Source organism: Podarcis bocagei, assembly GCF_964188305.1.
Source record: "Podarcis bocagei genome assembly, chromosome: 11".
In the NCBI taxonomy this organism is placed as follows: Eukaryota; Metazoa; Chordata; class Lepidosauria; order Squamata; family Lacertidae; genus Podarcis; species Podarcis bocagei.
Window position 1 is genome coordinate 11,895,930 of NC_138136.1, and position 26,961 is coordinate 11,922,890.

Consider the following 26,961-nt stretch of genomic DNA (forward strand, 5'->3'; position numbering starts at 1 on the left):
TGAGGGGAACTCCCCAGCAGCAGGAGGAGAGCAAGCATGCTCTAGCTGCCGGGGTGAAGGTGAAACACAAGGGGGCCACAACTGTCGCCCCCTCCCCCATAAATGTGGTGAGCGGCCATTATCTACTGCTGAACTACAGCCCTTCCCCAAGACAAGATAATAGAGATTTGTGTTCATCCCACCTCTTAACATTTTGGCAAACAGTTATTGTGTAAGGGGCCATTTGGATCGGGACCACAGTCATGGGTAGTTAACCCTTTACTCCAGTATTGTGCCTGCCTACACATGGCTTTCTTCTAACTAGTGGGAATAGTGTGGGATGTAATCCACTGGGAGCAGTCAAGTACAACATTCCTTGTTTTCCTAGAGTGGACATGCAGGGAAATGTTTGGTGCAGCCAGTTGAAACTTCCTGTTCCTTCTGGCTGGAGCATCCTTCCTTTTGCATGTGATAGAAGGTGGGTGTGACCTAACCTGTCCAGGTAACAAAAGGGCGAGTTACGCAGCAACTCTCTTTCTTCCATCTTCCTTCCATTGTGTGAACTGCTGGACTGCTAGCCTGCAGTCACTGGGATTATTCCCCCATATGGGGTAGATCCGCATGTACATATTTGTAACTAAGTCTGCCTTCAGGGATCCAACTGTGAACTGATGTAAGTAAACTTATTTTATTGACTTTGAATAAGATTGTGGTGTCTTTATTCTTTTAAGAGGGATTCAAGGGAACTTACCATGAACGTACAGTTCAATCTGAGACAAACTGAATCGTACAATAGTGAGAGGCTCACACAAGCCTGCAACCAGCTATCTGCTGTGCATGTAGAAGGTGAACGTAGCTCCGCTAAGTAAAGGAACTTCCTAGCACGAGTTAGGAAAGATATTAATAAACAATATATCCTCTCCTGTCACCCTGAACATTCCCACTAATAGGAGCTCCATGAAAGGCTCGTGTGTGGTGAGAGGCAGGACTGAAATTTGGACATGCTTCAGACTGTGGGAAGTCGTAAAATTAAAAATTACAATTCGGAAGATAATTTGACTTTTTATTTTAGTTTTTTTTATTGGATTATGATTTGATATGTTAATGGGATGTCTTTTATTGGAAAATTAACAAATGTTCTAACAAAGGAAGGAAGGAAGGAAGGAAGGAAGGAAGGATTGTGTGTGTTTTCCATATGAAGAAGTGGCAGTTAGGAGAAAAGGCTAGCCACCACAGTCTCCAAACCCTGGAGCTGCTGTTTTCCATAATTTTAAGAAAAAGGAAATCCCATTTCAGAGCTCTGACATCTCATCTGATTTGGCAACTGAGCTCTTTGGAGGCGAGGCGGGATGCGAATGTAAGAAATAACAGAATACACTTTGAATATGGTACATGATACCGTTAGCGGAAGGGAAGCCATTATCAACAGAACACAGTGCCTTAATGAGAATCTGAGCAGCCTACATTTTCAAAAAGAAGAGGAGATTGAATGTTAAGCAGTACTTTACCTCTGCGATTCACAGGGTCCTTAGCTACATAGGCGACATAGTCTGTTGTATCCTGTTGGCAGAGGGAGGGGAGATGGGGGGGGCAAGGAGACAAACATCTACCATGAATATCATGTGAGTTTTCATTTTATGCTGCAACAAAGGTGCGCTGCTTTTCATCTGAGTGTTTGCAACTGGTTGCCTGCGTTTGGATACCATGGTGACGAGTGTGTTATAAATATCATCCAGATAGAGAGATTAGATTCTAGAGTAGATACATTAAGGCAGGAAGACAGAGAGAACCTCTTGCACAGAAAACCCTGCAAAATAATAGAGCGTGTCCTTGGTATAAAACCATCAATTCAAAGGCTATAATACCATTAAAAACTGGGCCATCTTTTCCAGTATCTATCGAAAGGTACCCAAATTACAATTAAAATGGCATGCTGTATATTGAGGAGGTACAATTTTCTTAAAGCAACAAACCATTTTTGTTGTTACATCTGAAATGAGCCAATATTTTATAAGTGGGGAAATGTAATATCCGCCCCCCCCACCCCCACCCCCCGTGCTTTTGTAAATTGTGAGTGGGATTTCAGGAGTGTTGTATCAATGGGATATTAGTCGAGAGAATACCACATGTTCCTGCTGAGGAACATTGCAACTCTTTTTTTTCTTCTGTGCCCAAACACAATCTGTACCACACTGAGGTGTGTTTGTATTTAGTATTTCAGTATTTAAGCTAAAAAGCACAAAGTTTGTGGTAAGAGAATACGCAAGAGATGAGTTTCAACTTACAATATAAGTTTATAAAAAGGGGAGGGGAGCAGAGGAGGAAGAAAAGGGAGAAGTAACTACAAAGGAATATGGGCACAGCTCACAAACGCAACAATAATTCACCCATTTGAGTCATCACTAGGGTCGTGGGGAGGGGAGCTGTGGCCCTGCAAATGTTGCTGGAATATCGCTCCCATAATCCCTGAGCACTGGCCACACTGCTTGAGCTGATCTGGTGGGTGACAGGTTCCCTAACTCTGGCTAAGGTCATACCATCAATAAGCGAAGATGTTTGTGTGATCGCTACAGCTAAAAATATAAGGCGAGCCTGGTGGATCGGGCCAACGGCTTGCTCAACAGCCTGTTCTGACAGTGGCCAACCTGTGAGAAACCCACAAGCAGGATTCAAATGCAACAGCACTCTCCTCTTCTGTCGTTTCCAGCAACAGGTATTCAGAAAGTAACAACAAGAACAACAACATTATACAGTCATACCTCGGGTTGAAGTAACTTCGGGATGAATATGGCAAAGTTTTTATCGGTGGTTGCAAGAACCAATGATCCCCATAGTCTGAACAAAACACTTGTTTAACCTGGAGGTAGGCTGTATGAATTGTGTATTGCTTTGTAACGATTTGTTGGGTCTCTGGACCGTAATAAAGATTGTTGTTGTTGTTGAATATTTTTGGGTTGCGCTCCATGGCGACCTGGAAGTAACGGAGCGTGTTACTTCCGGGTTTCACCGCTCACGCATGCACATACGCTCAAAATGATGTCATGCACATGCGCGGAAGCGGCAAAATGCAGCATGCACAAACGCATGTTACGTTTGCTTCAGGATGCGAACGGGGCTCCGGAACGTATCCCGTTCGCATCCAGAGGTACCACTGTATATTTGTTTGTTTATATGCCCCGTCCATCAGGCTGGGTTTCCCTAGCCACTCTGTGTGGCTCCCAACAGATTGAAAACAGAATAAAACATCAAACATTAAATACTTCCCTAAATGCGGCTGCCTTCAGATGTCTTCTAAAAGTCAGATACAGTGGTGCCTCGCAAGACAAAAATAATCTGTTCCGCGAGTCTCTTCGTCTAGCGGTTTTTTCGTCTTGCGAAGCAACCCTATTAGCGGCTTAGCGGATTAGCGCTATTAGCGGTTTAGCGGATTAGCGACTATTAAAGGCTTAGCGGCTAAAAGGCTATTAGCGGCTTAGCGGCTTAGAAAAAGGGGGGGAAGCGGAAAAAAATCGGAAGCAAGCCCATAGGGAAATTTGTCTTGCGAAGCAGCTCAAAAATGGAAAACCCTTTCGTCTAGCGGGTTTTCCGTCTTGCGAGGCATTCGTCTTGCGGGGCACCACTGTAGTTGTTTATTTCCCTGACATGTGATGGGAGGGCGTTCCACAGGGCAGGCACCACTACCGAGAAGGCCCTCTGCCTGGTTCCCTGTAACCTCACTTCTCGCAGTGAGGGAACTGCCAGAAGGCCCTCAGAGCTGGACCTCAATGTCCGGGCAAAATGATTACTGCCTCCAATTGTGAATGCACAGCATAGTTGGGTGGAACTTTGATACCATCTGCTTTCAAGTCGTGCAAAACTTTTCAAAGGGGACAGTTCACGCGTTTAACTGAGAGCCACTGTAGTGAGAGATGCATGTGTAAATTTAGCCCTGTGTCACAACAATCCTTTGAACTGGGCCTCTCCTCCACCCATCTCTTGCTTGCCCCTAGGCAACTCACGTTCCAAAAATTCAGTAGGCAGTGGCATTTCAGGAGCTGACGCTTGGGTTACAAATAGAGGCTAAATAACTGTAGAGATTAGAAACACCTCTGCCCACAGCAGAAATTGCTCATTATACAGTCATTTAGTGTTCAGACCGCTATGCTATTGATAATATGGGCTTCTTCCTTTTTTCTTTCTTTTTAATCATGAAGTTATTTTCACAACATATTGGCTTCATTTCATCTTTACTGTAACACTTCTGAGAGTGCCTTCATATATCACAGGAGTGTTCGTGTTAAACTGAATGATGATGCCTTGTTTTGAATTTCCAGAGCTTTCACTTAGAACTTAATGGCAAAGGTCTAATTAGCGATATTTCCAGAACAAGTTAAGCGATCAGTTGCGGCACAGTACCCTTACATCAGTACCACAGTATGATTTCATCAGTTCCAAAATGAGAAAGGTTCTAAATAAATGAATCAAATGCTTACCACATCGACTCCAGATGCAAAGGAAATAGACTGCATATGATGGTTTGCTATAATCTGTAAAGGGTTCGGGAAAAGATTAGCATGAGTGTGAGATGCAGTCAGACTTTCCAGAGTCACATTCGCACCATCTGTTTAAAGCACATGGTTCCCCCCGAAGATTTCTGGGAAGTGTAGTCTACCTTCTCCCCAGAGAGACACAGTTCCATGCAGCTGTACCAAACTACAGTTTCCAAGTACAGGTAGCTGTGTTAGTCTGCTGTAGTCGAAACAAAATAAAAAAAATCCATCCAGTAGCGCCTTAAAGGTAAAGGGACCCCTGACCATTAGGTCCAGTCGTGGCCAACTCTGGGGTTGTGGCGCTCATCTCGCTTTATTGGCCGAGGGAGCCGGAGTACAGCTTCCGGGTGATGTGGCCAGCAGGACTAAGCCGCTTCTGGAGAACCAGAGCAGTGCATGGAATCGCCGTTTACCTTCCCGCCAGAGCGGGACATGCACTTTGACATGTTTCGAACTGCTAGATTGTCAGGAGCAGGGTCCAAGCAACGGGCGCTCACCCCGTCATGGGGATTCAAACCGCCGACCTTCTGATCAGACAGTCTTAGGCTCAGTGGTTTAACCCACAGTGCCACCTGCGTCCCTAGTAGCACCTTAGAGACCAGCTATGTTTGTTATTGGTTTGAGCTTTCGTGTGCATGCACACTTCTTCAGATATCTTCAGATATGTGAAGAAGTGTATCTGAAGAAGTGTGCAATCACACAAAAGCTCACACCAATAACAAACTTGTTGTTGTTTAGTCGTTTAGTCGTGTCCGACTCTTCGTGACCCCATGGACCAGAGCACGCCAGGCACTCCTGTCTTCCACTGCCTCCCGCAGTTTGGTCAAACTCATGCTGGTAGCTTCTATGACACTGTCCAACCACCTCGTCCCCTTCTCCTTGTGCCCTCAATCTTTCCCAGCATCAGGGACTTTTCCAGGAAGTCTTCTCTTCTCAAGAGGTGGCCAAAGTATTGGAGCCTCAGCTTCACGATCTATAACAAACTTAGTTGGTCTGTAAGGTGCTACTGGAAGGAATTTTTTATTTTGTTTTGACTACAGTTTCCAGGGTTGGTTTGGGGGCAACCATGGGCTTGAAACGTCCTCGAAAGCCTAAAAACAGAAACAATAACATCGAAAACAAATGTGCAAAGTCGTGCATCTCCAAACCTTCTGTGACAGCCTGGCCAGATGGCAACTCCCCAGGATCTCAGAGCGGCACTCAGATGCTAAACCCAAAGTCCTGGAATCTTGCAAGGCGGGCTGGCTTTTGGTGTGATCGCAGTATGACTCTTGCGCCACGGATCCTGCCGCAGGCAGAGTGGGCAGGCAAGGACAGGTGGAAGCACAGCACGGAGTCACCCGTTTGTGCAGATTGTGGGAAGTCGTTTGCAATGAATGCGCATCCACCGAACCCCATTTGAAACCACCATCTGGGTGCCCTTTGAGTCAGAATACCCTAAGCATACTGCCAAATTGAAGAAGCATACATGTTTCACCGTGGCTGGAGAAGGTAGCAAGAAGGGATAAGGAAATACACTTACAGCTGCCTTATACCATGTTAGATAGCACAGATAGTTCTGCAATGCAGAAATTGGTCCAGAATTTCTGCCACCAATTGGCAGCCACTCTCCAGGGCTTTATACAGGAGTCTTTTCCATCCTTACCTGGAGAGGTCGGGAATTAAATATTTTGCATGCAGAGAATGTGCCCTACCATGGAGCTAAAAGGTAACGGTAAAGGGACCCCTGACCATTAGGTCCAGTCGAGGCCAACTCTGGGGTTGCGGCTCTCATCTCGCTTTATTGGCCGAGGGAGCTGGCGTACAGCTTCTGGGTCATGTGGCCAGCATGACAAAGCTGCTTCTGGCGAACCAGAGCAGCGCACGGAAACGCCATTTACCTTCCCGCTGGAGCGGTACCTATTTATCTACTTGCACTGTGACGTGCTTTCGAACTGCTAGGTTAGCAGGAGCTGGGACCAAGCAACGGGAGCTCACCCCACTGTGGGGATTCGAACCGCCGACTTTCTGATCGGCAAGTCCTAGGCTCTGTGGTTTAACCCACAGCGCCACCCATGTCCCAGACCCACACCCTTTTTAATGGTACTTTTATCCTAGGGAAAAGAGAGAGAGGCATGTTTGCTTACTTTGTAGTCCCATTTTAGTAGGAAAATAGGAAGTTGTCTTATATTAGCCAGACCGTTGGTGTCAGGCAGCAGAGGATCAAACCCCCATGGCTGGTTGCCAGGAACGGATAAGACAAGGAGAAGTTCTTACCAACTGCTTTTTAGTCAATAGTCACAGAGAGATGCTTGGAAGTGACATTGCCCCGAGCGAGTCTCCACTCCCTTCCTCTCTCATGCTTCAGCTACGGGTGCTGAAATGTGCCCTCTGCCTTTGAGCTCTCTGCTCTCCTACTTTCAAGGCTCGCCAGGTTTTGGGAGACAGGGGGTCTGGAATGCTTCCTAAAGACAATGAATCTGTCAGCTGTCCCCCCTCTGGTACTTCTTCTTCCTTCTCTCCCATTTTTTCCCAGCTTTTTCTCTCATCTGCCTCTGAGCTGTGATCTCCCTGAAACCCCTGTTGTAATTCTGAACTGACTTTTTCTTCTCTAGAAGGTCAGGCTGGGGAGTCGGTCTCCACCATCACTCCTCTGCCCAGTCCCTGACACTAACTCACTATTGTCTGTAGCAGGAGTGGGGCAGAAAAAGAGGCAAATGTAGGCAGAGCAGAGGAAACGGAAGTTCCACCTTTGTGCAGTGGGCGAGTTTCTACGCACGCTCTCCGTCCCCCAACCAGACAAGCAAAGGCATAATAAGAGTACAAGGACCTGTTCCGCCCAGGCCAAAACATTTGGGCTTTGAAGATGGGCCAGTGCAGTTATCACTCCTGCTGTGGTGGGAAGGTGAATGGCATTTCTGTGCGCTCACGGTGTCCCGTTGCGCCAGAAGCGGTTTAGTCCTGCTGGCCACATGACCCGGAAAGCTGTCTTTGGGCAAACGCCGGCTCCCTCAGCCTGAAGCAAAATGAGCGCCATACCCCATAGTCACCTTTGACTGGACTTAACCATCCAGGGGTCCTTTACCTTTTTACCTTAATGGGTTCTAGCCATGGATGGCCTAATCCTCCATGCATTTGTCATCCAAGTTGGTGGTCATCCCTCCCTTTTTCTGGAGCAAATATGTGCTGTGTGACAAAAGTACTGTCTGCCCTGGATCTTCCAGTGTTCAGCTACTCAGACGTACCAGAAAATGCTAGTTATAACAAATGAGAACAGGACCACTAAGCACAGAAATAATCTGGCAGGTAGCAAGGAACAAGCGCCATGGAACTGTTCAAAGCAGCAAGCAGGAATTAGAGCATACAGACCTGTCTGGAATCAGGCGTCATCAGGTTTAAGCTGGTGGTAGAGATATTCAGAGTAATGCTCATTCCCGCAAACTGAAGGTTGCTCTTCCCCAAGATACTAGAGAGGGCTTTACTCGGCGGCTGTGAAAGCAAAAATCACACATCTCAGTACTCTAGGAGCATCTGGTGACACCTGACTCCACGCTGCATAAACGGGGAGCCTCTGGGGTTTATTCGTCAAGAGTGTGACATTTTAATCAACGTTCTGCGGCTGCTTTTATCCGAAGTTAGTAAGAAAGAAGTCGCGTGTCGATTCACAAGGAAGGGACAGTGCTACGAGGAGAGAGAGAAAATACAGGTTGTTTCTATATAGATAAGGGAAATATAGTGATCTAAAGTGGTTGGTGTCATACCAGGGAGACCTGGATTCAAATTCCCCTAAAAACCCTACTGGATAACCTTGCTTCAGTCACCATCTCCCGGCCTACCCTACCTCACAGGGTTGTTCTGAGGATGAAATGGGAGTGAGGAACCATGTACAGTGGTACCTCGGGTTAAGAACTTAATTCGTTCTGGTGGTCCGTTCTTAACCTGAAACTGTTCTTAACCTGAAGCACCACTTTAGCTAATGGGGACGCCTGCTGCCGCCGCCACACAATTTCTGTTCTCATCTTGAAGCAAAGTTCTTAACCTGAGGTACTATTTCTGGGTTAGCGGAGTCTGTAACCTGAAGCATCTGTAACCCGAGATACCACTGTACACCATTCTGAGATCCTTGGGAGAATGGATTGCATATGAAACAAATGTAATAAATAGATAAAAAGAACCAAGAGGCATGAGATGAACATGTGGAGCGACGTCGAATTACCTCAAAGTCATGACAAGTGTCAGTAGAGAAGCTTTCCCGTAACAGCAGAAAACTAAATCTATTAACTATAGAAATGCTGAAATATTTGCAATTATATCTGCTCACGAAAGCCACTTTAAATCACTCCATCTAACTCACAGAGTTGAGTAATAAACCATTTGTGTGGATTCTCCACACAGTTGGGACAATTTGGGGACACAAGCCCTTCCTTTAAGGTTTGCAAGCGTGGAGGAAAGTGTTGTTTTATTTCATTCAGGAAAAATGCTGTTAGACAAGTACAGTGTACCTTGGGTTACATACGCTTCAGGTTACAGACTCCGCTAACCCAGAAATCATATCTCGGGTTAAGAACTATGCTTCAGGATGAGAACAGAAATCGTGCTCCGATGGCGTGGCGGCAGTGGGAGGCCCCATTAGCTAAAGAGGTGCTTCAGGTTAAGAACAGTTTCAGGTTAAGAATGGACCTCCGGAACGAATTAAATACTTAACCCGAGGTACCACTGTATTAACAGGCACACTGGCTGAAAATACAACATACCTTGTTTTCCTAGAGTGGACCTGCAAGGGAATGTTGGTTCAGCCAGTGGTGGAGGAAGCTTCTCCTGCACCTGGGGCAGGGCGCGCATGCACAGCGCCCATATGGGCTGCACATGCACAGGCTGCGCACACATGGCAGCCTGTATGGACGCCGATTGCTCTCGGCCACTCGACAGCTGGGGGGGGGGAGGCAGTGGGCTATCTTGGCCCCCGCCCCAGGGTGGCACCTGGGACACACCGCCCCACCTTCACCCCTGCCTTCATATGCCCCTGGGTCCAGCCAGTTGAAACTTCCTATTCCTCCTGGGCTGGAGCATCCTTCCCTTGCATGTGACTAGAGGTGGGCATGACCTTACCTGTCCAGGTAACAAAAGGACGAGTCATGCAGCACTCTCTCTCTCTCTTTCACTTCCTTCTTCGTTCGACCAGCTTCTCAGCTAGGAATGCTCTGCTAGCTGCCAGTTTGCAGAAGCACTGGGATTACCACCATGTGGGGAAGATCCACATGTACATGTTTGTAACTAAGTCTGCCTTCAGGAATCCAACTGTGAACTGATGTGAGTAAATTCTTTTATTGACTTTTAATAAGATTGCTGTGTCTTTATTCTTTTAAGAGGGATTAAAGGGAATTTACCAGGAATTTACAATTCAATCTGAGTCAGACTGAACTGTATACAGTGGTACCTCAGGTTAAGTACTTAATTCGTTCCGGAGGTCTGTTCTTAACCTGAAACTGTTCTTAACCTGAAGCACCACTTTAGCTAATGGGGCCTCCCGCTGCTGCCGCGCCACCAGAGCACGATTTCTGTTCTCATCCTGAAGCAAAGTTCTTAACCCAAGGTACTATTTCTGGGTTAGTGGAGTCTGTAACCTGAAGCGTATGTAACCTGAACCGTATGTAACCGGAGGTACCACTGTAATAGTGAGAGACTCACACGAGCCTGCTACAAGCTATCTTCTGTGCATGTAAGAAAGGGGAATGTAACTCTGCTACATGAAGGAACTTGCTAGTGCAAGTTAGGAAAGATATTAATAAACAATATATCCTCTCCTGCCACACTGAACATTCCCACAAAAAATTCTGCACCCAGAGCAGTCGCCCCCAGTAGCTCCCCGCTACCCACTGTTAATGCATGGTATCAGCGAAACATCTCACTCAAATACGTTATTTAGGGAAGTACCAGTGGAAGAATCTCTGTTGACCCCAATAGGAGCGCCAGTATTTGTATGTGCATGTGTGTTGTGATTTTGGTACACAGGTAAAGGATTAACTGCCTTTTCCATGGGCATAATACTGCTCAGTTCCTCCCATGGCAGCAATTCAAAGGACAAAAACTGTAAGTGTAAAATGCATACATGGACTTAATGTCGCATCCCATTTGCTCCCAAGATGAGAGAATATGATCACGTTGACAAAAAGACACAAGGCAAATACCTTTCTTTTTTTAAAGGCTCCTTTGGCTGCCGGCACAGCATCGCAAACAAGGCTGATCGCTTCCCTGGAGAGACAGAAAAGAACATTGGGTAGCAAATGGTTTCATGGTGCCAGAAGCATACAGTTTGTTTGTTTTTTATATAATATTTTATTAGGTTTTATCAATGAAAAAGTTTAGAAAAATACAAAAGCAAAAAAGGTACAAAACACAAAAATACAAAAGTACAAAATACAAACCGCAAAAAAGAGAAAAAGAAAAAACACATATAAAAGAAAACAAAAATTCCCTCTTTCTTAATTTCTCATCTTTAGTTAACTTATTTTCCTGACTTCCTCACGTCTCCCATTTTTGTATCCCTTTTTAAAATTTGTTCAGCAAATTCATGTCCTATTAGTTTATCTATTATTAATCCCCTCTTACATTTTACCTTGTTGCTAGAACCCCTTCAATTCATTTCAATGTCATCAGCATTCAAAAATTTTACAGTGTTTCTGCAAATAAATTTTAAATTTCCTCCAATCTTCTTCCACCGACTCTTCTCCCTGGTCTCGGATTCTGCCAGTCATTTCCGCCAACTCCATATAGTCTATTAGTTGCATCTGCCATTCTTCCCAGAAGCATACAGTTTGGTTTCTCATGGTGACATTCAAGTATGATCTACTGAAATGTCTGCATATGGACTAAAGCACTCTGATGCTCATAGCAAACCAAAGTTAGCATTTGAAATATTATACTATTTGATGGTCTCACAGGCTGTATCGAGTATGCTAAAAGTAAGAAAAGCAGGGCAACCAATCTTGCTAATTTTCTTAGGGAATTGTGAAGTTTTAGCATACCGTTTTTTTTCGCTCTATAACACACACTCGACCATAACACGCACGTAGTTTTTAGAGGAGGAAAACAAGAAAAAAAAATATTCTAAAGGAAAGAGTGGATGTATGATTTTTGTGGTTCATGCTATGGCCACAGACATGTGATCTGACAGTGAGTTTGGAGTAGCCCAATGCAAAAATCCTGCGGATCCATGTGGATCCGTGCTTTGTAACCATGTTTTAAGTGGGGAGGGAAGGAAAAGCACTCAAGGGACAAGGAGCACGCGTGGGGTGTGTGGAGAAGGATGCTGCTAATAATGCAGAAGAGGGGTATAAGGGGAGAAGGCTCCTCTACTCTCCTGCTTTGCTCCTTTAAAGCAAGCAGTCTCTCTGTCCCTCTCTCCTCCCCACTCAGTGGCTCTTCTCCCGCTTTGCTGTTTCAAAGCGAGCAACGGAGGAGGGAAGGAAGGGGAACCATGGATCCTCTGCTCACGACTGCAGCAGATCCCCCCGCCACCTGTAGGCATTCCCTCCATAACATGCACAGACATTTCCCCTTACTTTCTAGGAGGAAAAAAGTGAGTGTTATGGTTTGAAAAATACGGTATTCAGAGCTAACCCACAGTTGACGCAGAGTGAAGCAGCTACCTCAGGTGGTAGAACCGTAAGAGGCAGCCCCCTACCCATCCCACAGGAATGCTCTGCTTTTATTCAGGTGTGAATAAGGAAAAGAAACACACATATTCTTTTCTGCTTTTGTTCTTCTTCAGATGGTACGTGCTTATGCAAGGTAGTTCAAAAGTGTTTGCAGTACATCACCTCATATTACCTTGTAATCTGTGTTCTAGTATTGAAGTCAAGGGATCTCATGGAACGCAAGACCTCTATACATCCCAAGTACTGCAGGAAGGAGAAGAAAATGGTAAATAAGCATAAGTGGGAAAGGAATTTATAACAGGCATTTTAAAATGCAAAATAAAAGCACAAATCATTTCCTCCCACAAGTGCACACAAACAGATGGAGAATGGGGCACGCATAGGAATTTATGTAGCTTTATTTATGCATGTTCTTATACTGTATGTCTCATTTTCACCAAACAAGAGTCCCCACTCAAACTGATAAAACAAATAAAAGTACAGTATGACCCGGAAGCTGTACGCTGGCTTCCTCGGCCAATAAAGTGAGATGAGCGCCGCAACTCCAGAGTCAGTCACGACCGGACCTAATGGTCAGGGGTCCCTTTACCCTTTACCTTTATAGTATAATAGTCCACACAAAATGAACAATATTAAAATTTAACAACGACAACAACAATAATAGAAGGGAAGAAAATCACAGCCCTTTATTGATGCAGAAACTGTTCCCACCCACCAGATTCTTACATGGATGCATGGCTGTTAATGGACAAGCCAGGCCCTTCCCCACTTGACACAGTGAGATCAAGTTGCGTGATTTACAAAAAGCAAAACATCTCTTTGGAGGGGTGAAGAAGAGTGAGCAACTGGATCAATTTATTTGTGCAGGGGTGTCGTTTTCAAAAGGAACAGCTTTTGACAATGGAACTGTTCTTTAATTTTTTTAGTGTTGTGCTTTTTGTTTTTTGGACAATGAAATAATCCTAAATAAATAAGAATAAAAATGTGCACCCCACCACCAAGACCATTCCATTGTAACTATCCTACCTTCCAAAAATTCCATATCTCTTGCAGTGTACAAATTCTTCAAACACCTTCCATATCTCCTCAAAATCATTTCTCCTGCATATTCCCCATCTTACCTTAATGGCACATGTTAATTTATCATTTGTAGTTATATCCCACACCTCTTTATACCATTCTTCCATTTTATATTCTGCTTGCCCCTTCCACTTCCTGGCTATAATAATTTGCATGGCTGTCAATAAATTTGTGAGCAAGTCCTTCATAGCCTGCAAATCTTCCACCCTATGGTAAATTGATAATAATGCTACCTCTGGACTTTTGGTCAGCTTTAACCCAGTGAGACTATGGAACTGTTATTTTGCTGTTTGCATAAGACATGCTAGAAACCTCTGGCTCACTCCACGCTGTTCTAGGTTCCTAAGGAGTCCTAGGATTCCTCACTTTCCTTCAGGGTTCATTTCCAACTTTACAGCAGATACTCAATGAAAAGTAACTGAGGGTGGACACCAGCCCTACTGAAAGCTGTCGATGCAGTGGATCTAAACACTTTTCACACGCTATGCCTGCATTAGGCTCAGACTGTAAATAATGAGTGTGTGCACATTCACCCAAATCTGGTTAAGGAAGAACTCAATTAAGTAGAGAGCTGGGAATTGGATTGTTAAAGCAGAGGAGGTACAGAAGTGAGGAGCTCAACACCCCTCTGCAACTTCCCTCCTCGCAGCTTCTCTCTCCTCCAAGTTCACTGTGTGTTATGTACTAAGCCTGGATCCCAGAATAATAGGCAAGTAGGATCCTAGAATGCAACAACTGATTGGCCTGCAGGAAAAGACCAATCAGGCTCCAGGAGGGAAGCAGAATCAGCCAATCAGACGGAACTCATTGTGTAAATAATGTACAGTGGTACCTCGGGTTAAGTACTTAATTTGTTCCGGAGGTCCGTTCTTAACCTGAAACCGTTCTTAACCTGAAGCACCACTTTAGCTAATGGGGCCTCCTGCTGCTGCCGCCGCACCGCCTGAAGCAAAGTTCTTAACCTGAACTAATATTTCTGGGTTAGCAGAGTCTGTAACCTGAAGCGTAAGTAACCTGAGGTACCACTGTATATAAAAGCCTAAGGTTTGGGGGGGGCAATTCAATCACTGTTTTACAAGCTGCAATAAAGAGCATGAAATCACTACAGGACTCCAAGTATATTTCACTGTGGCACCAAGAAGTCAGTGAGGAAAGCACTACCTTCTGGGCACTTAGAAGCAATCATGGAGAATCAGCATCCCCCTTGACCTTTTGCTGTAGAAATTCAACAGCAGATCCTGCCGTATGAGGAGAACACAGATCTACCTCCATCACACGGAGTCGGAGTTTTGAACTCTCTAAACACGCCCTTCACCGCTCAGCCCTGTAAAATGCTACGCAGCAGATCTACACGGGAGGTAGTGTAATGCAGGGGTGAGCCCACCCAACTCTCTCACACACATTCTTGCATGCACAAACACACAGAGAACACACACACACACACAGTCCTCCCTCTTCGGCTGATCCATTTGGGAAGAAGGAGGATCGCCCTCTCTGCACACATCAGACAATTGACTCAATGATCAGGAAGAGCACCAGATTCTGCCCAGCCAGCGCAGTGTCTACTTAAGTCCCACCCATTCACTTCCACCCTGTTTTTAGCTGCTGTCGCCAAAATTGTTTGGTCCTTGGAGGCCAGATAAATTTGCAGCAGGAGCTGGGCAGATCAGGCATATGAACTGGGAGTTGCAACCCCTAATCAATCACCCACCAATGTGGATGAGATATCAATTCCTCTTAAAGGAGGGAGCGCGTTGCCATCGGATCTCTAAGCACCCCCCCCCCACCTCCCGGCGTGGCCAGGGCTATGCCATGCTCCACTCCGGTTGGTCGTTTCATGGTCACTTGGACCCTTGGCTTGTGGGGTGACTGTGAAACAATATTTAAGCCCTACGCATTGTTTGCTGGTTCTCTTTGCCTTTGTGCAGTGGACCACCCACCCACCCACCCTTTATTTAGGTCCATCTGGCCTTGCTATGGACTTGTTGGCCGCCTGTTTTGCAATGGGGGCCTGGTAGGAATTTTTCCATCTGGCAAATTGGCAGGGCCATTTGGTTTTCACCTACCACAGTAGCAATCGCCACAACTTTGTAAGGTTTGGCGGTTAGGCATTGGATCAGCAATGTGTGGGGAGGGGAGGCTTTCACCTGCCCCTCCAAGCTCAAGGGAATTCCTTTAAAGGAATCTAGGGGTTGGCCTAAGGGGCTAGGGCCATACCAGGACCCCACGGGGGCACCAGGAGTGAGCGCCAGTCTGGACCCTCTGGCGGTGCTCCCTCTGGCAGTGTTTAATAATAATAATAATAATATCTTTATTGTCATTGCCCCCTTCGGGGACAACGAAATTACTTGACTGCTCCATAAAAACACTAATTAAACAATACAGTATAATACAGCAAGGGAGATTAGATGACTTTCAAAGTCCGGGCTTCCCATTCAGGGCCGAGATCGCTCTGGAGAAGAAGCTGTTCTTAAGACAGCTCGTTCTTGTCTTCATCGTCCTGTATCTCCGTCCCGACGGCAAGAGCTCGAAGAGACAGTGACCAGGATGCGATGGATCTTTTACTATGTCCAGTGCCTTCCTATGGCACCTTGTGGCATAAATCTGCTCTAAGGTGGAAAGTGGGCAGCCAACAATGCTCTCTGCTGCCTTAACAACCCTGCACAACCCCATCCTGTCCTGGGTAGTACAGCTTCCGTACCACACACATAAGCCATAAGTGAGCACGCTCTCAATGGCACAGTGATAGAAGGCAAGCAGCAGTTTCTGCGGAAGATGGTTTTTCCTTAGTATTCTCAAAAAGTACAGTCTCTGCTGCGCCTTCTTCACAAGCCCCCTTGTGTTGACACTCCAGGACAGATCCTCTTGTAATTCAATGCCCAAAAATCTGAACGTTGTTACCCTCTCCACACAGACCCCATCAATCAAAAGTGGCTGGACGTTGCTCTTCACCCTTTTATCAGATTCCCCGTGATGCAGGTGGGAATCTGATACACCAGTTTGGATGATTCCAATGCCTAAGGCAATACCACTCACATTTTGTATTCAATAAAGTTGTGGCCTAAATTTTGCCCAATAACTTAAACTAAAATCCTGTGTCACTGTGTTTCATTTTTGGGGTGTGCTGGGGGGTCTCAAATCGCAACGATATAAAAGAAAGGGACAGCCACCTGACATTGCATAAATTACAACTGCTGGAAGGCCAGCAAAGAGAAACAGGACTCAGCCATTTCCCCCCCTGCAATTAATCTTAAATATTACCCTTATAACCTCTGCTAAGAGTCCCCCGGTCCCTATCACCCACCCAGCAGATGCTGAAATGGTAGTTTAAATGAAGTATAAAAAATAAAGGTGCTGCAATGTGACCTTAGAAATATTTCATGAACAAAAATGCAATACCCTGTACCCTCGAGATTCTACGCAACGTCTGGTCAGAGGTATACATTTTGATGATGCGAGCAGCAAAGTCATCTGCATTTAATCCTGGCGCAGAAAATCCCTGAAAACGCTGGTTGACAGCCAGCCCTCTATTAACTATTCTAAAAATAGGCCTGCAAAATTAGAAATTTCTTACTTAGGGAGATTTGAATTCATGGCTGTCTGCATACAATCTGTCTCTGCGTCGCATTGTAATAGTTTTCGCTGGAAAAGAGGAGCCTTCCTTCGAAAACTTGCCAAGATTTATTCATGTTGAACTGATTACTTGTACAGCAATGTGATAACACAAAAATGGCTTCATTAAAAGAAATATCCAGGGTGTTAATTGCACATGAGGGAAAGATATGAATATGTGTGTTTTCAGATATATTCATGTGTGAAAGAAGATCTCTTAATATGCAGTTCCCATATCTGAATTACGTTCTAATGGGTGAGATTTGAGCACTGGAGAATGACAAGCAGACATAGAGATTTAAGGCTGCAATTTAATCTAATTCTTCAATCTCAGGAGGGCGTGGATGACGAACAAGAGAAAGGCATTAAATTCCTTTAATAGTTAACAGAATAGCTGGTGGGCTATGCATTTGCTTTGTAAAGGAAACTACTATTAATCTGCCATTTAAGAAATATAAAACCAAGAGCTCTGCAGTAAAAAGTCTCAAATCCACATCCACCTTGGATCCTCCTTGCAGCTTCTCACCAGTTTCGTAGCTCTGTGGAGGGGAGAAATTTAGTTGCCTTCTTGCCCTTCTTCTACTAAGAGCGTTCTCAGCATATACTGTGAACTTCCTAGGTCACACTGAGCAGTCTTGTTCTGATAGGATTGCCAGAGGCAACCCTAACTCCTTGACTTATTGATTTACTAAGCTGAAATGGGAAGTCCTCTGTAGTCGCTGTAGAATGTTACTTGCCCAAAAGTAGAAAGAAGAAGAAGGGACAGAAGAACTTATGAAATATGCAGAAATGGCGAAACGTACCGGAAAAATAAGAAATCAAGATAACAAACTTTTTATAAAAGAATGGAAATGGTTTACGGAATATCTACAAATAAACTGTAAATAGATAAGAACATTGGCAGTTATAAAACCTGCAGTTTTATAAGAGTATATAATTAAAGCAGATGAAAAAATGAGTAACTTAAGTCAATTTGGAATATGCAGAAAATATAAAAAACAAATTTAAGGAACCGCAGAGAGAGGGGGAAGGAAGCTGAGTTTTGAAATGATAGTAAAATTATTGAGATGTATAAAACTGAAAATCATAAATAAATTAATAATAATAAAATGAAGTGGGAAGTCCTACAGGTTTCCTTGCAGGATTAGTGTTCATCAGGAATGCATGTTTTTGCAATGTCCATATGATGCCATTGACTTCAAAATGCCAGCCCAAATTCCACCTTTTCCTGTTTAATCTGGATTCACCCTTCCAAGCTGGAGATTCAGTAAAAAAAAATTTAAAAAAATATGCTGCCAATAACTTATTTGCAATATCTCCAATTAAGCCCCCCTATGGAAGCCCTCTTCATCTTCAGAGAAGAAAGAGCAAATGGTCTAGATGACCTGTTTATCGAGCGTTTGTTCTGATTTAACTGGAAGGAGGGTGAAGTGAAGTATTTATTGTGCATTTATGATGATTTGTTTGCAGAGAAGTCAGAGAGCAAGTGTTATCCGACATTTTCCAGTGCATTTTCCCATCACTTACCTTATCGCCAAAAACCTAATCTTCTTAGGAGGTGGGTTTGTTGCATAATACCTCCTGATCAGCTGGAATTTGCTGGTACTGTATGTGATTGAATTCTACCGCAAAACAGAGAGTGTCTAAAAACACCCATAGACTGTGTCCACTGCCATTAGGTAAAGGTAAAGGGACCCCTGACCATTAGGTCCAGTCGTGACCAACTATGGGGTTGCGGCGCTCATCTCACTTTATTGGCCAAGGGAGCCGGCGCACAGCTTCCGGGTCATGTGGCCAGCACGACTAAGCTGCTTCTGGCGAACCAGAGCAGCGCACGGAAACGCCGTTTACCTTCCCGCCGGAGTGGTACCTATTTACCTACAGTGGTGCCTCGCAAGACGAAATTAATCCGTTCCGCGAGTCTCTTCGTCTTGCGGTTTTTTTGTCTTGCGAAGCACGGCTATTAGCGGCTTAGCGGCTATTAACGGCTTAGTGGCTTTAAGAAAAAGGAAACAAACTCGCAAGAACTCACAAGACGTTTCGTCTTGCGAAGCAAGCCCATAGGGAAATTCGTCTTGCGGAACGACTCAAAAAACGGAAAACTCTTTCGTCTAGCGAGTTTTTCGTCTTGCGAGGCATTCGTCTTGCGGGGCACCACTGTACTTGCACTTTGACGTGCTTTCGAACTGCTAGGTTGGCAGGAGCAGGGACCGAGCAACAGGAGCTCAATTCAATTTTCAGAAGCAAGATGCACATTAAGCTCACGGTTTCTTTGCCACCTCATTTTAAACGAGCCGAGAATACTTGAACAAAACAAATACTGTCCTTTAGGTTACGGGGGTAAATGTTTTGGCCAAAAGCAATTCTTGAAATGAAAACTGGGAGGCTCGCTATGAGCTGCTAAATTTTAGCAAATCAATTCAGACAGATAATAAGAAAGGCAAGGTTGGCACATTAAAGTTTATATTTGTTCATTTCCTGAGCCATAGATAGCGCTCACTATAATACATCAAACTCCATGGCACAAGTTAATCAATGTAATATGTGTTATTGCACGAACATATTGTGTTAGTGTATACATCACTCCTTCTAATAGTGAACTCAGACAGTGAGCACAGACAGGGTTGCAAGCCTAAAGGTGGCTTCTGTAAGGTTACCAGATTTTTTTTCAATGAATCAGGAGACACTTTTCAACTTCCTACTAAATAGATGGATTTTGTCAGGGGACTGATTTGTAAATATGGGGACTGTCCCCAGGAAACGGGGACGTCTGGAAACTACTGAGAAACAAGAGTGAGGTGTGGGTTCACATTAAATAGCTATAAGACCAAAAACAGCAAGACTTAGTAACACTCAGCATTTAAATAAAACCAACAGTTTTTTTAAGTAAACATAAAAAAACAGAATTACATGTCTGAGTAGGCTTGGGACTGTGGAGGTGGGAGAGGAGGGTTAAACTATCCCTTCCATCCACTGTTTTTTTCCAAACAAAGTGCTCCCCTAAAGCTGCTATTTGCCCCAGAAGCAGCAGAGAGGACACAAATATGTGTCATATGTTTTGTTCAATGTGGCAAATAACAGCTGAGGCAGGAGCAGAGGTTATTATAGGAAATTTTGCAGGGGAAAAGGTTAAAACTAAGCAACCTGAATCAGGCCTCCTTTGGACGCTATTAACACTCTCTGAAGTACTAATAAACAATGATTATTCTGTTCCTACATAAAACACATCGGAAGGTGTATACGATAGGTGCAAGGGTGCAATTGTAGAAATTCAGTATTTAATATTGTTCTTAACGTGGCGGGCACTGTGGTCTAAACCACAGAGCCTAGGGCTTGCCGATCAGAAGGTCGGCGGTTCAAATCCCCGCGACGGGGTGAGCTCCCGTTGCTCGGTCCCTGCTCCTGCCCACCTAACAGTTCGAAGGCACATCAAAGTGCAAGTAGATAAATAGGTACATCCAGCGGGAAAGTAAACAGCGTTTCCATGCGCTGCTCTGGTTCGCCAGAAGTGGCTTAGTCATGCTGGCCACATGACCCAGAAGCTGTCTGCGGACAAACGCCGGCTCCCTCGTCCAGTAAAGCGAGATGAGAGCGCAACCCCAGAGTCGTCCGCAACAGGACCTAACGGTCAGGGGTACCTTTACCTTTAACAGTATTAAAGTAATATTAATATAGTGTTCAGTACTATAATATCTCAGGAAAGAGGGAGCAAAGGAAGAAACAAAACAATGAAGATTTTTGTGGCACCTTAAAAGCCCATATATATACAGTATATAATATGGTGTAACTTTTTGTGGACTGGAGTCCAATTCATCAGATGGAGTGGACTCTGGCTCGTGCAGACTTATGCCATAATAAATTTGTCAGCCTTTAAGGTGCCAAAAGACTGTTGTCATTGCTGCAACAAACTGGCATGGCTTCCCATCTGGAAATTGTTCTAATGAATCAATACCTCTCTAATGGCCATTTCTCATTATAGACTGTACTTGAATATGTGCCCTGTCCTGGATTTAAAAAGAAAGGGAGGAAGCAAAAGAGATGGGATGGAAAATTCTAAAAACATAAAGCACCATCCAGCAGAAATTTCCCTCCATAAATCCCCATTAAACTGGAAAACGGAATAGCAATTGTTTATTGTTATGTACTTTACTGTTCAAAAGCCAACAAGAATGTTGTGCTTTGGCTGTAGTGTCAACTCAGAAAAACAGCAACTGCTACAATCAAATGACACAGCATTGAAATGTTTTCAGATTAGATTAATTTTTTGTCTACTGTTCTTTTTGTAATTATTTATATTAGGGTTTTCGGTACTGTGATACAATGTAAAAACAAACAAACCAAAAACAGATACAGTCATACCTCGGGTTACAGATGCTTTAGGTTGCATTTTTTTGGGTTGCGGACCCACCAAAACCCAGAAGTACCGGAACGGGTTACTTCCGGGTTTCGGTGGTCGCACATGCACAGAAGCACTAAATCATGCTTTGCACATAAGCGCCAAGTCGCAACCCGCGTGTGCGCAGATGTGGCACTGCGGGTTGCGAACATTGCGGGTTGCGAACGTGCCTCCCGCACGGATCACATTCGCAACCCGAGCGTCCACTGTATAAAGTAAGACAAAAGAAACAAATAAGTACTGGAAAGAGGATTACGTACAAATATTGAGACAATTGACTCACGTGGAAAATACATATATATTATTGAATAGGAATGAGAGGATGAAAAACGTGAAGAAGGGAGGCAGAAAATCAAGTAAGAATGTCTTATAGCTTAAACTACAATGGTACCTCGGGTTACAAACTTAATTCGTTCCGGAGGTCTGTTCTTAACCCGAAACCATTCTTAACCTGAGATGCCAATTTCGGTTCTCATCCTGGGGCAAAGTTTGTAACCCAAGGTAGTATTTCTGGGTTAGCGGAGTCTGTAACCTGAAGCGTCTGTAACCTGAAGCGTATGTAACCTGAGGTACCACTGTATATGCTTTTACTCTTCTCCTGTGAGGTCGTCTAATTACATCAACTTGCCAGCTGAGTCCCAAAGCTATGAACATCGTTCTGCCACTGAAACATCTACATAGGACCAGTCACAACGGTCTCACCATGGACCCAATATGACAGCTCCTAGTTTATCATTGGATCTGTTACTGACACCTTGTTCCTGCTCTGATGCAGTTACACCAACATCCTGCCAACTCTTTAAAACAGGTGCCCAGTAAAGAGGTAACCCATTGGCAGAACCCTATCGGATTTTGTTGCATGGCATCAGAAGCCATTTCAGAACAGCAAACGTTGATGCAACGATTTCCCCTCTGTTGCTTATCAAGGACGTTTAGGGGCAATGCTAGTGGTAAACTGGGCTGGGAGGACAAATGGTACTCTTTAATGGATGAGTTCAATTCCAGAAATGACTTCTTTAAAAAAATCAATCCCCACAGTGCACACATTTTGATTCCCTGCCTCCCCCAGTGCATTAGAGCTTTTTTCTTTTTTGTTGGCATTTTGCAATGCTTGTGATCAACCCTTTGTCTGTTTGGTTCTTTTAAATAAATATAGCTTTTAACTAATTGGGTCATTGCTCGGATCGCTGCTCCAGGGAGCACAGTCCGGCGGCTCAAGAGCCCAGCCCAGCACTGATGCCACGTCAAATCCGTATCCAGCCTTGGAATCACAGGGCAGCCTTGGACAGGATGAAGCCTTGGAGGAGCGAATCAAGAACAGGCCCAAGAGAAAAAAATGCAAAAAGCAATATGCGTAGTAAAGAATTATTGCTGTAACAGCCAAAGCTAAAGGAAGGGATACCAGAACTGATTTGACTAGCCCAGCAGAGAAAGGAAATGGTTTTACTGAACGCTGCAGCAGAAACGGATGTGGAGTTTTTTATATAAAAAATGAAACAAATTTGTACTTAAATATTGTACTTCAGCTATCACAAGATAATACCAAGAGGGGAAAAAACCAAGTTCCCATACAGAAACACCAGGATGCATTGTTTTATACGCTGTGCATAGATCCCTCAGAAACCAGGACAGATTTTTGAATTCTACTGCGTGGCTATGAGTCAGTGTGTGTTATTTTAGGCTCTCCTTTAAATAGCACAAAAACTGTTTGCAATTAATTGCCTGATCGATGTCTGAGGCGGTAACGTGTAGCACTGCACTTCAAACACTTCTTAAGAATGCACTATAAATAAGTGATAGCAAAACCATAATAGCAACTATTGGACAATGGTTGAGATGTAAAAGAGACGAGGGAAGAGAGATGTAAGCCCGCGCAATATTCATTTGTGCATCAGTTCAAAGTACAGTAGTTTGGATCTCATGTCTAGGTTACTTAAGGAAGTTGGGGGTAGACTTGAACCAACTGACCTACCTTATGAGAACTGTAGCAAGAATTAACCAAAGAGACAATCTGCAAAACCATCTGTGTAGAAGCGACATGTAAATGGTTTGCAGGAACAACTATTCCCATCCCTCTTTGCAAAGCCTTGAAAAGCCTTGAGAGTGGGGAAGCCTTCTGAGCCCTATGGAACGAGGTGCAGGGGCTATTGGAGATGCTGGAAATTCCCTGAAATTGGATGGAGGATCACCCAGCTATCATTTCTGTAAATCCTTAGCAAAAGGAACAGCAACAATGATTTAAACTGCATCATCAGTCTATAAACTGCTTTACAAAGTAACACGTATCGTGTTGTTGTTTTCAGAAAGACACACCTCTCTGCTTCAAGCAGCTTACAATCTAATCACAAACAGCAAGAGGAAACATTGGGGGTGAATGGAAAGAATTATAGGCGCAATTGTATTAAATTATTCTGCCTGGTCACACACAGAGGTTGCTATTTGTTTTTGCAGTAGCAGTTTCCGGCGATGTGGGGTGGACAATTTTCTGCTGAAAAATGTCCAGGGCTAGATTCCCACCCACCTACCCACCCCCGCCCAGCTTAGTAACAATGAATGTCTGCCAGCTGTAAATACAATATTAGGCAAGTTTGGTAGTTTCGAAGTTTTTGGCCTGTTTGCTAAATACAAGTAAAATAAATATGCCAAACACTCCCTGGTGTTCTCGGCTGATTCTGATTCAAACTGACCAATTTCCTATGCAAATTAGCCTTATTTTCTAGTTAGTAAACCCTCCACGAAACCCACAGGATAGAAACCGGCAGCAAATGATCAAGCAAATATAACAAACTCACAGCTGTATGAAAAGTTTCAGATCTTAAACAGCAAGGAGGCAACCCCATAATCGCATTTGACTGGATTTAACCGTCCAGGGGTCCTTTACCTTTACCTTTGGGGATTATAATTTAAAAGCACACTTCCTGCTGGAGATGCTATATGTTGTTACCATCACCATTGATAGCCTTTCTCTCCATGAATCTGTCTAATCCCTATTTTAAAGAGGACCAAGTTGGTGTTCAAAAGCACATGGAAATGTATTCCATATTAACTCTGCTCTCTGTAAAGTGCTTCCTTTTGTCTGTTCGTCTGTTCTACATTTTCCACCATTCAACTTCATTGGGTGACCCTAACTTCCATGATGATGATGATGATGAGAGAGGAAGAAAACCACTTCTCTGTCCATTTTCTCCACACTGTGCATAGTTGTATGTATCTATCATGGTCCCCCTTGCTCAACTTTTTTCTAAACTACATAGCCCCAAACATCATCATCATCATTTTAAATATTTGTAAAATTTGTGCTGTCCTTCATCCGAAATTCACAGGGTGGTTCACGACAGAAAAATACAAAACGAGAATACGTAACAAAACAAAAACAAACCAGTAAACCCTCCCCAAACACATTAAAAAAGCTATAGAATGTTAACCAACCAAACACCTGGTTGTAGAGAAATGTTTTCACCTGGCACCTAAAAATATGTAATGAAGGAGCCAGGCAAGACTCCCTAAGGAGGGCATTTCACAGACATAAGGTAATTGCTGCAGCCCCTTGATCTTAACTGCCTTTCACTGCTCTTGTTCATCTCTTTTTTTATATCCAGTAAAGAAGACTGGACACAGTACTCCAAGTGTAATTGCACCGTAATGGCATTATAATATTGGTCGTTTTATTTTTGATGCTTTTTCTAATATTTTCTAACATTGAATTTGCCCTTTTTGCAGCAACAGTTCACTAGGTTGATACAGTCATACCTCGGGATAAATGTGCTTCAAGTTAAGTATTTTTGGGTTGCGCTCCACGGCGACCCGGAAGTAACGGAGCGCATTATTTCCGGGTTGTGCTGTGCGCATATGCGCAGACGGTCAAAATGACATCGCGTGCATGCGCGGAAGCGGCGAAACATGACCCGAGCGGACGCGGGTTGCGTTCACTTCAGGATGCGAACGGGGCTCCGGAATGGATCCCGTTCGCATCCCGAGGTACCACTGTATCTTCTTTGAGCTACTCTCCAAACCCCAGAGATCCCTTTCCTGGTAATTCAACACAGGCTCGGGTCCCAACAGCATATAGGAAATTTTGAACTTTTGCCCTAATACATTACACATGCTTTCGCTGAACTGCATTTGCCCATTAATGCCCATTCCCCAAGTTTGGAGAGATCCCTTTTGTTACGTTTTAACCACCTTGAATAGTTTGGCATCATGAGTCTTCTGCAAACTTGGCCACCTCGCTTTTTAAAAAATGGAACTACATTTATCAGTTTCCTGTCCTCAGGCACAGAGATCAATCTTAGAGACAAGCTACGTTTTTGTTGTTGTTAGAAGATGAGCAAGATATATATGGATCCAGTGATTTGTTAAGTTTGTTTGTCAGTAAGGCATATTCCTTCATCTCTTATTACCAGTACGTGTCTCAGTTCTTCAAGCCTCTTCCTGAAAATATCAGTTACCTGCCCTGTCTTCTTCTGTAGCAAAGACAGACACAAAGAATACATTCAGATTCTCTGCAATCTCCTTATTCTCCTTTATCACAGCTTTAACTCACTTGTTGTCCAATGGCTGCCTACCTAGACACTTCCCTACTCAATTACATTAGTCAAAAAACAGTGTTTTGAATGCACTATAAACATACAACACCAGATGGCGCTGGAGAGCAAAAAAAATCTAAGCAATTTTCCATAGCGTTTTTTCTTTCATTATGGTGATTTAATTTCCGACGTATTTATACCAGGGTTTTTTCCTGTGTGTAGATCCATCCCTCATGTATTTAAATATTTTTTTAAAAAAAAAATGTCGGTCTTCATGTTTTAAGCAATATGTTCCTCAAATTCTCTCCTCCATCCCTTATTGTCTGCTTGGGCCAATTTCCCCAAAGTTTGTGTTAGTGATCTAGTTGAGATTCCTGCATTGCAGGGGGTTGGACTAGATGGCCCTTGAGGTTCCTTCCAACTCTACAAGTCTATGATTGGGGCAAGACATTGATTTTCTGAAGGAAGCCTTCATTCCTATAATAGCTTCTTTGACTCTGCTGGTGTCCTCTTGGACTGCAGAGCAGGGTTGGGGAGAAATTCAACTCAGTTCATACCTAAAAATGAATCTATCTAATTCCTGCTTTCTGAAACAAGAATTAAATTGAAACCCAGCATTCTCTTGAAAGTCACACTTCCTTGCATGTTGAAGTGTGCTTCTCCAGTCAAGTAATGTATATAAAAGTGCATATACTAATGTAAGGTGTGCATAAAAATGGACACGGTCCTGAAAACAGCATACAAAAATGCATTACAAAGAAGGGGAATTTACTTTGCAAAAATGTGTATGTTAGGGGAAAATTGCACTAAAATCCCAATGAATTTTATGTGGATATATATATATATATAGGCAAACTGATATGGAAATGTGGAGAAGTGAATTTCAGATCTAAGAAACTGAAAGAAACTGAAACAGACTGATTCAATCATCCCTCCTGGAGAGCACATTTCCTAATCTGCACAGGTACACATTCTACCTGAGCTTTTATTATTATGATTTTGAATAACCCCATCCCCAATGCTTTATGGAGAGTATTGGTTTAAAGACTCGCTCAAGGCAAATCTTTAAAAATGTAGTATAAACACCGACAACTGGGAAACACTGGCCTGCGAGCACTCCAGTTGGAGAACAGCCTTTACCAAAGGTGTCATGGACTTTGAAGAAGCACAAACTCAGGACAAGAAATGTGCTAAGAGGAAGG

General features: G+C 43.8%; 1 protein-coding gene across 3 annotated transcripts in view; it reads right to left on the reverse strand.

Moving 5' to 3' along the window:
- The window catches only part of SHC3 (SHC adaptor protein 3), a 55,121-nt gene that overhangs the window by 19,727 nt on the left and 8,433 nt on the right, over positions 1–26,961 (reverse strand). For all 3 annotated transcript variants that reach the window (XM_081213710.1, XM_081213711.1, XM_081213709.1), the window contains 5 exons: positions 12,318–12,388; positions 10,676–10,739; positions 7,857–7,976; positions 4,452–4,505; positions 1,488–1,539 (listed from right to left, as the gene is read on the reverse strand). In XM_081213710.1, coding sequence (XP_081069836.1) covers positions 1,488–1,539; positions 4,452–4,505; positions 7,857–7,976; positions 10,676–10,739; positions 12,318–12,388 — 361 coding nt within the window. The remainder of the gene's footprint in view (positions 1–1,487; positions 1,540–4,451; positions 4,506–7,856; positions 7,977–10,675; positions 10,740–12,317; positions 12,389–26,961) is intronic.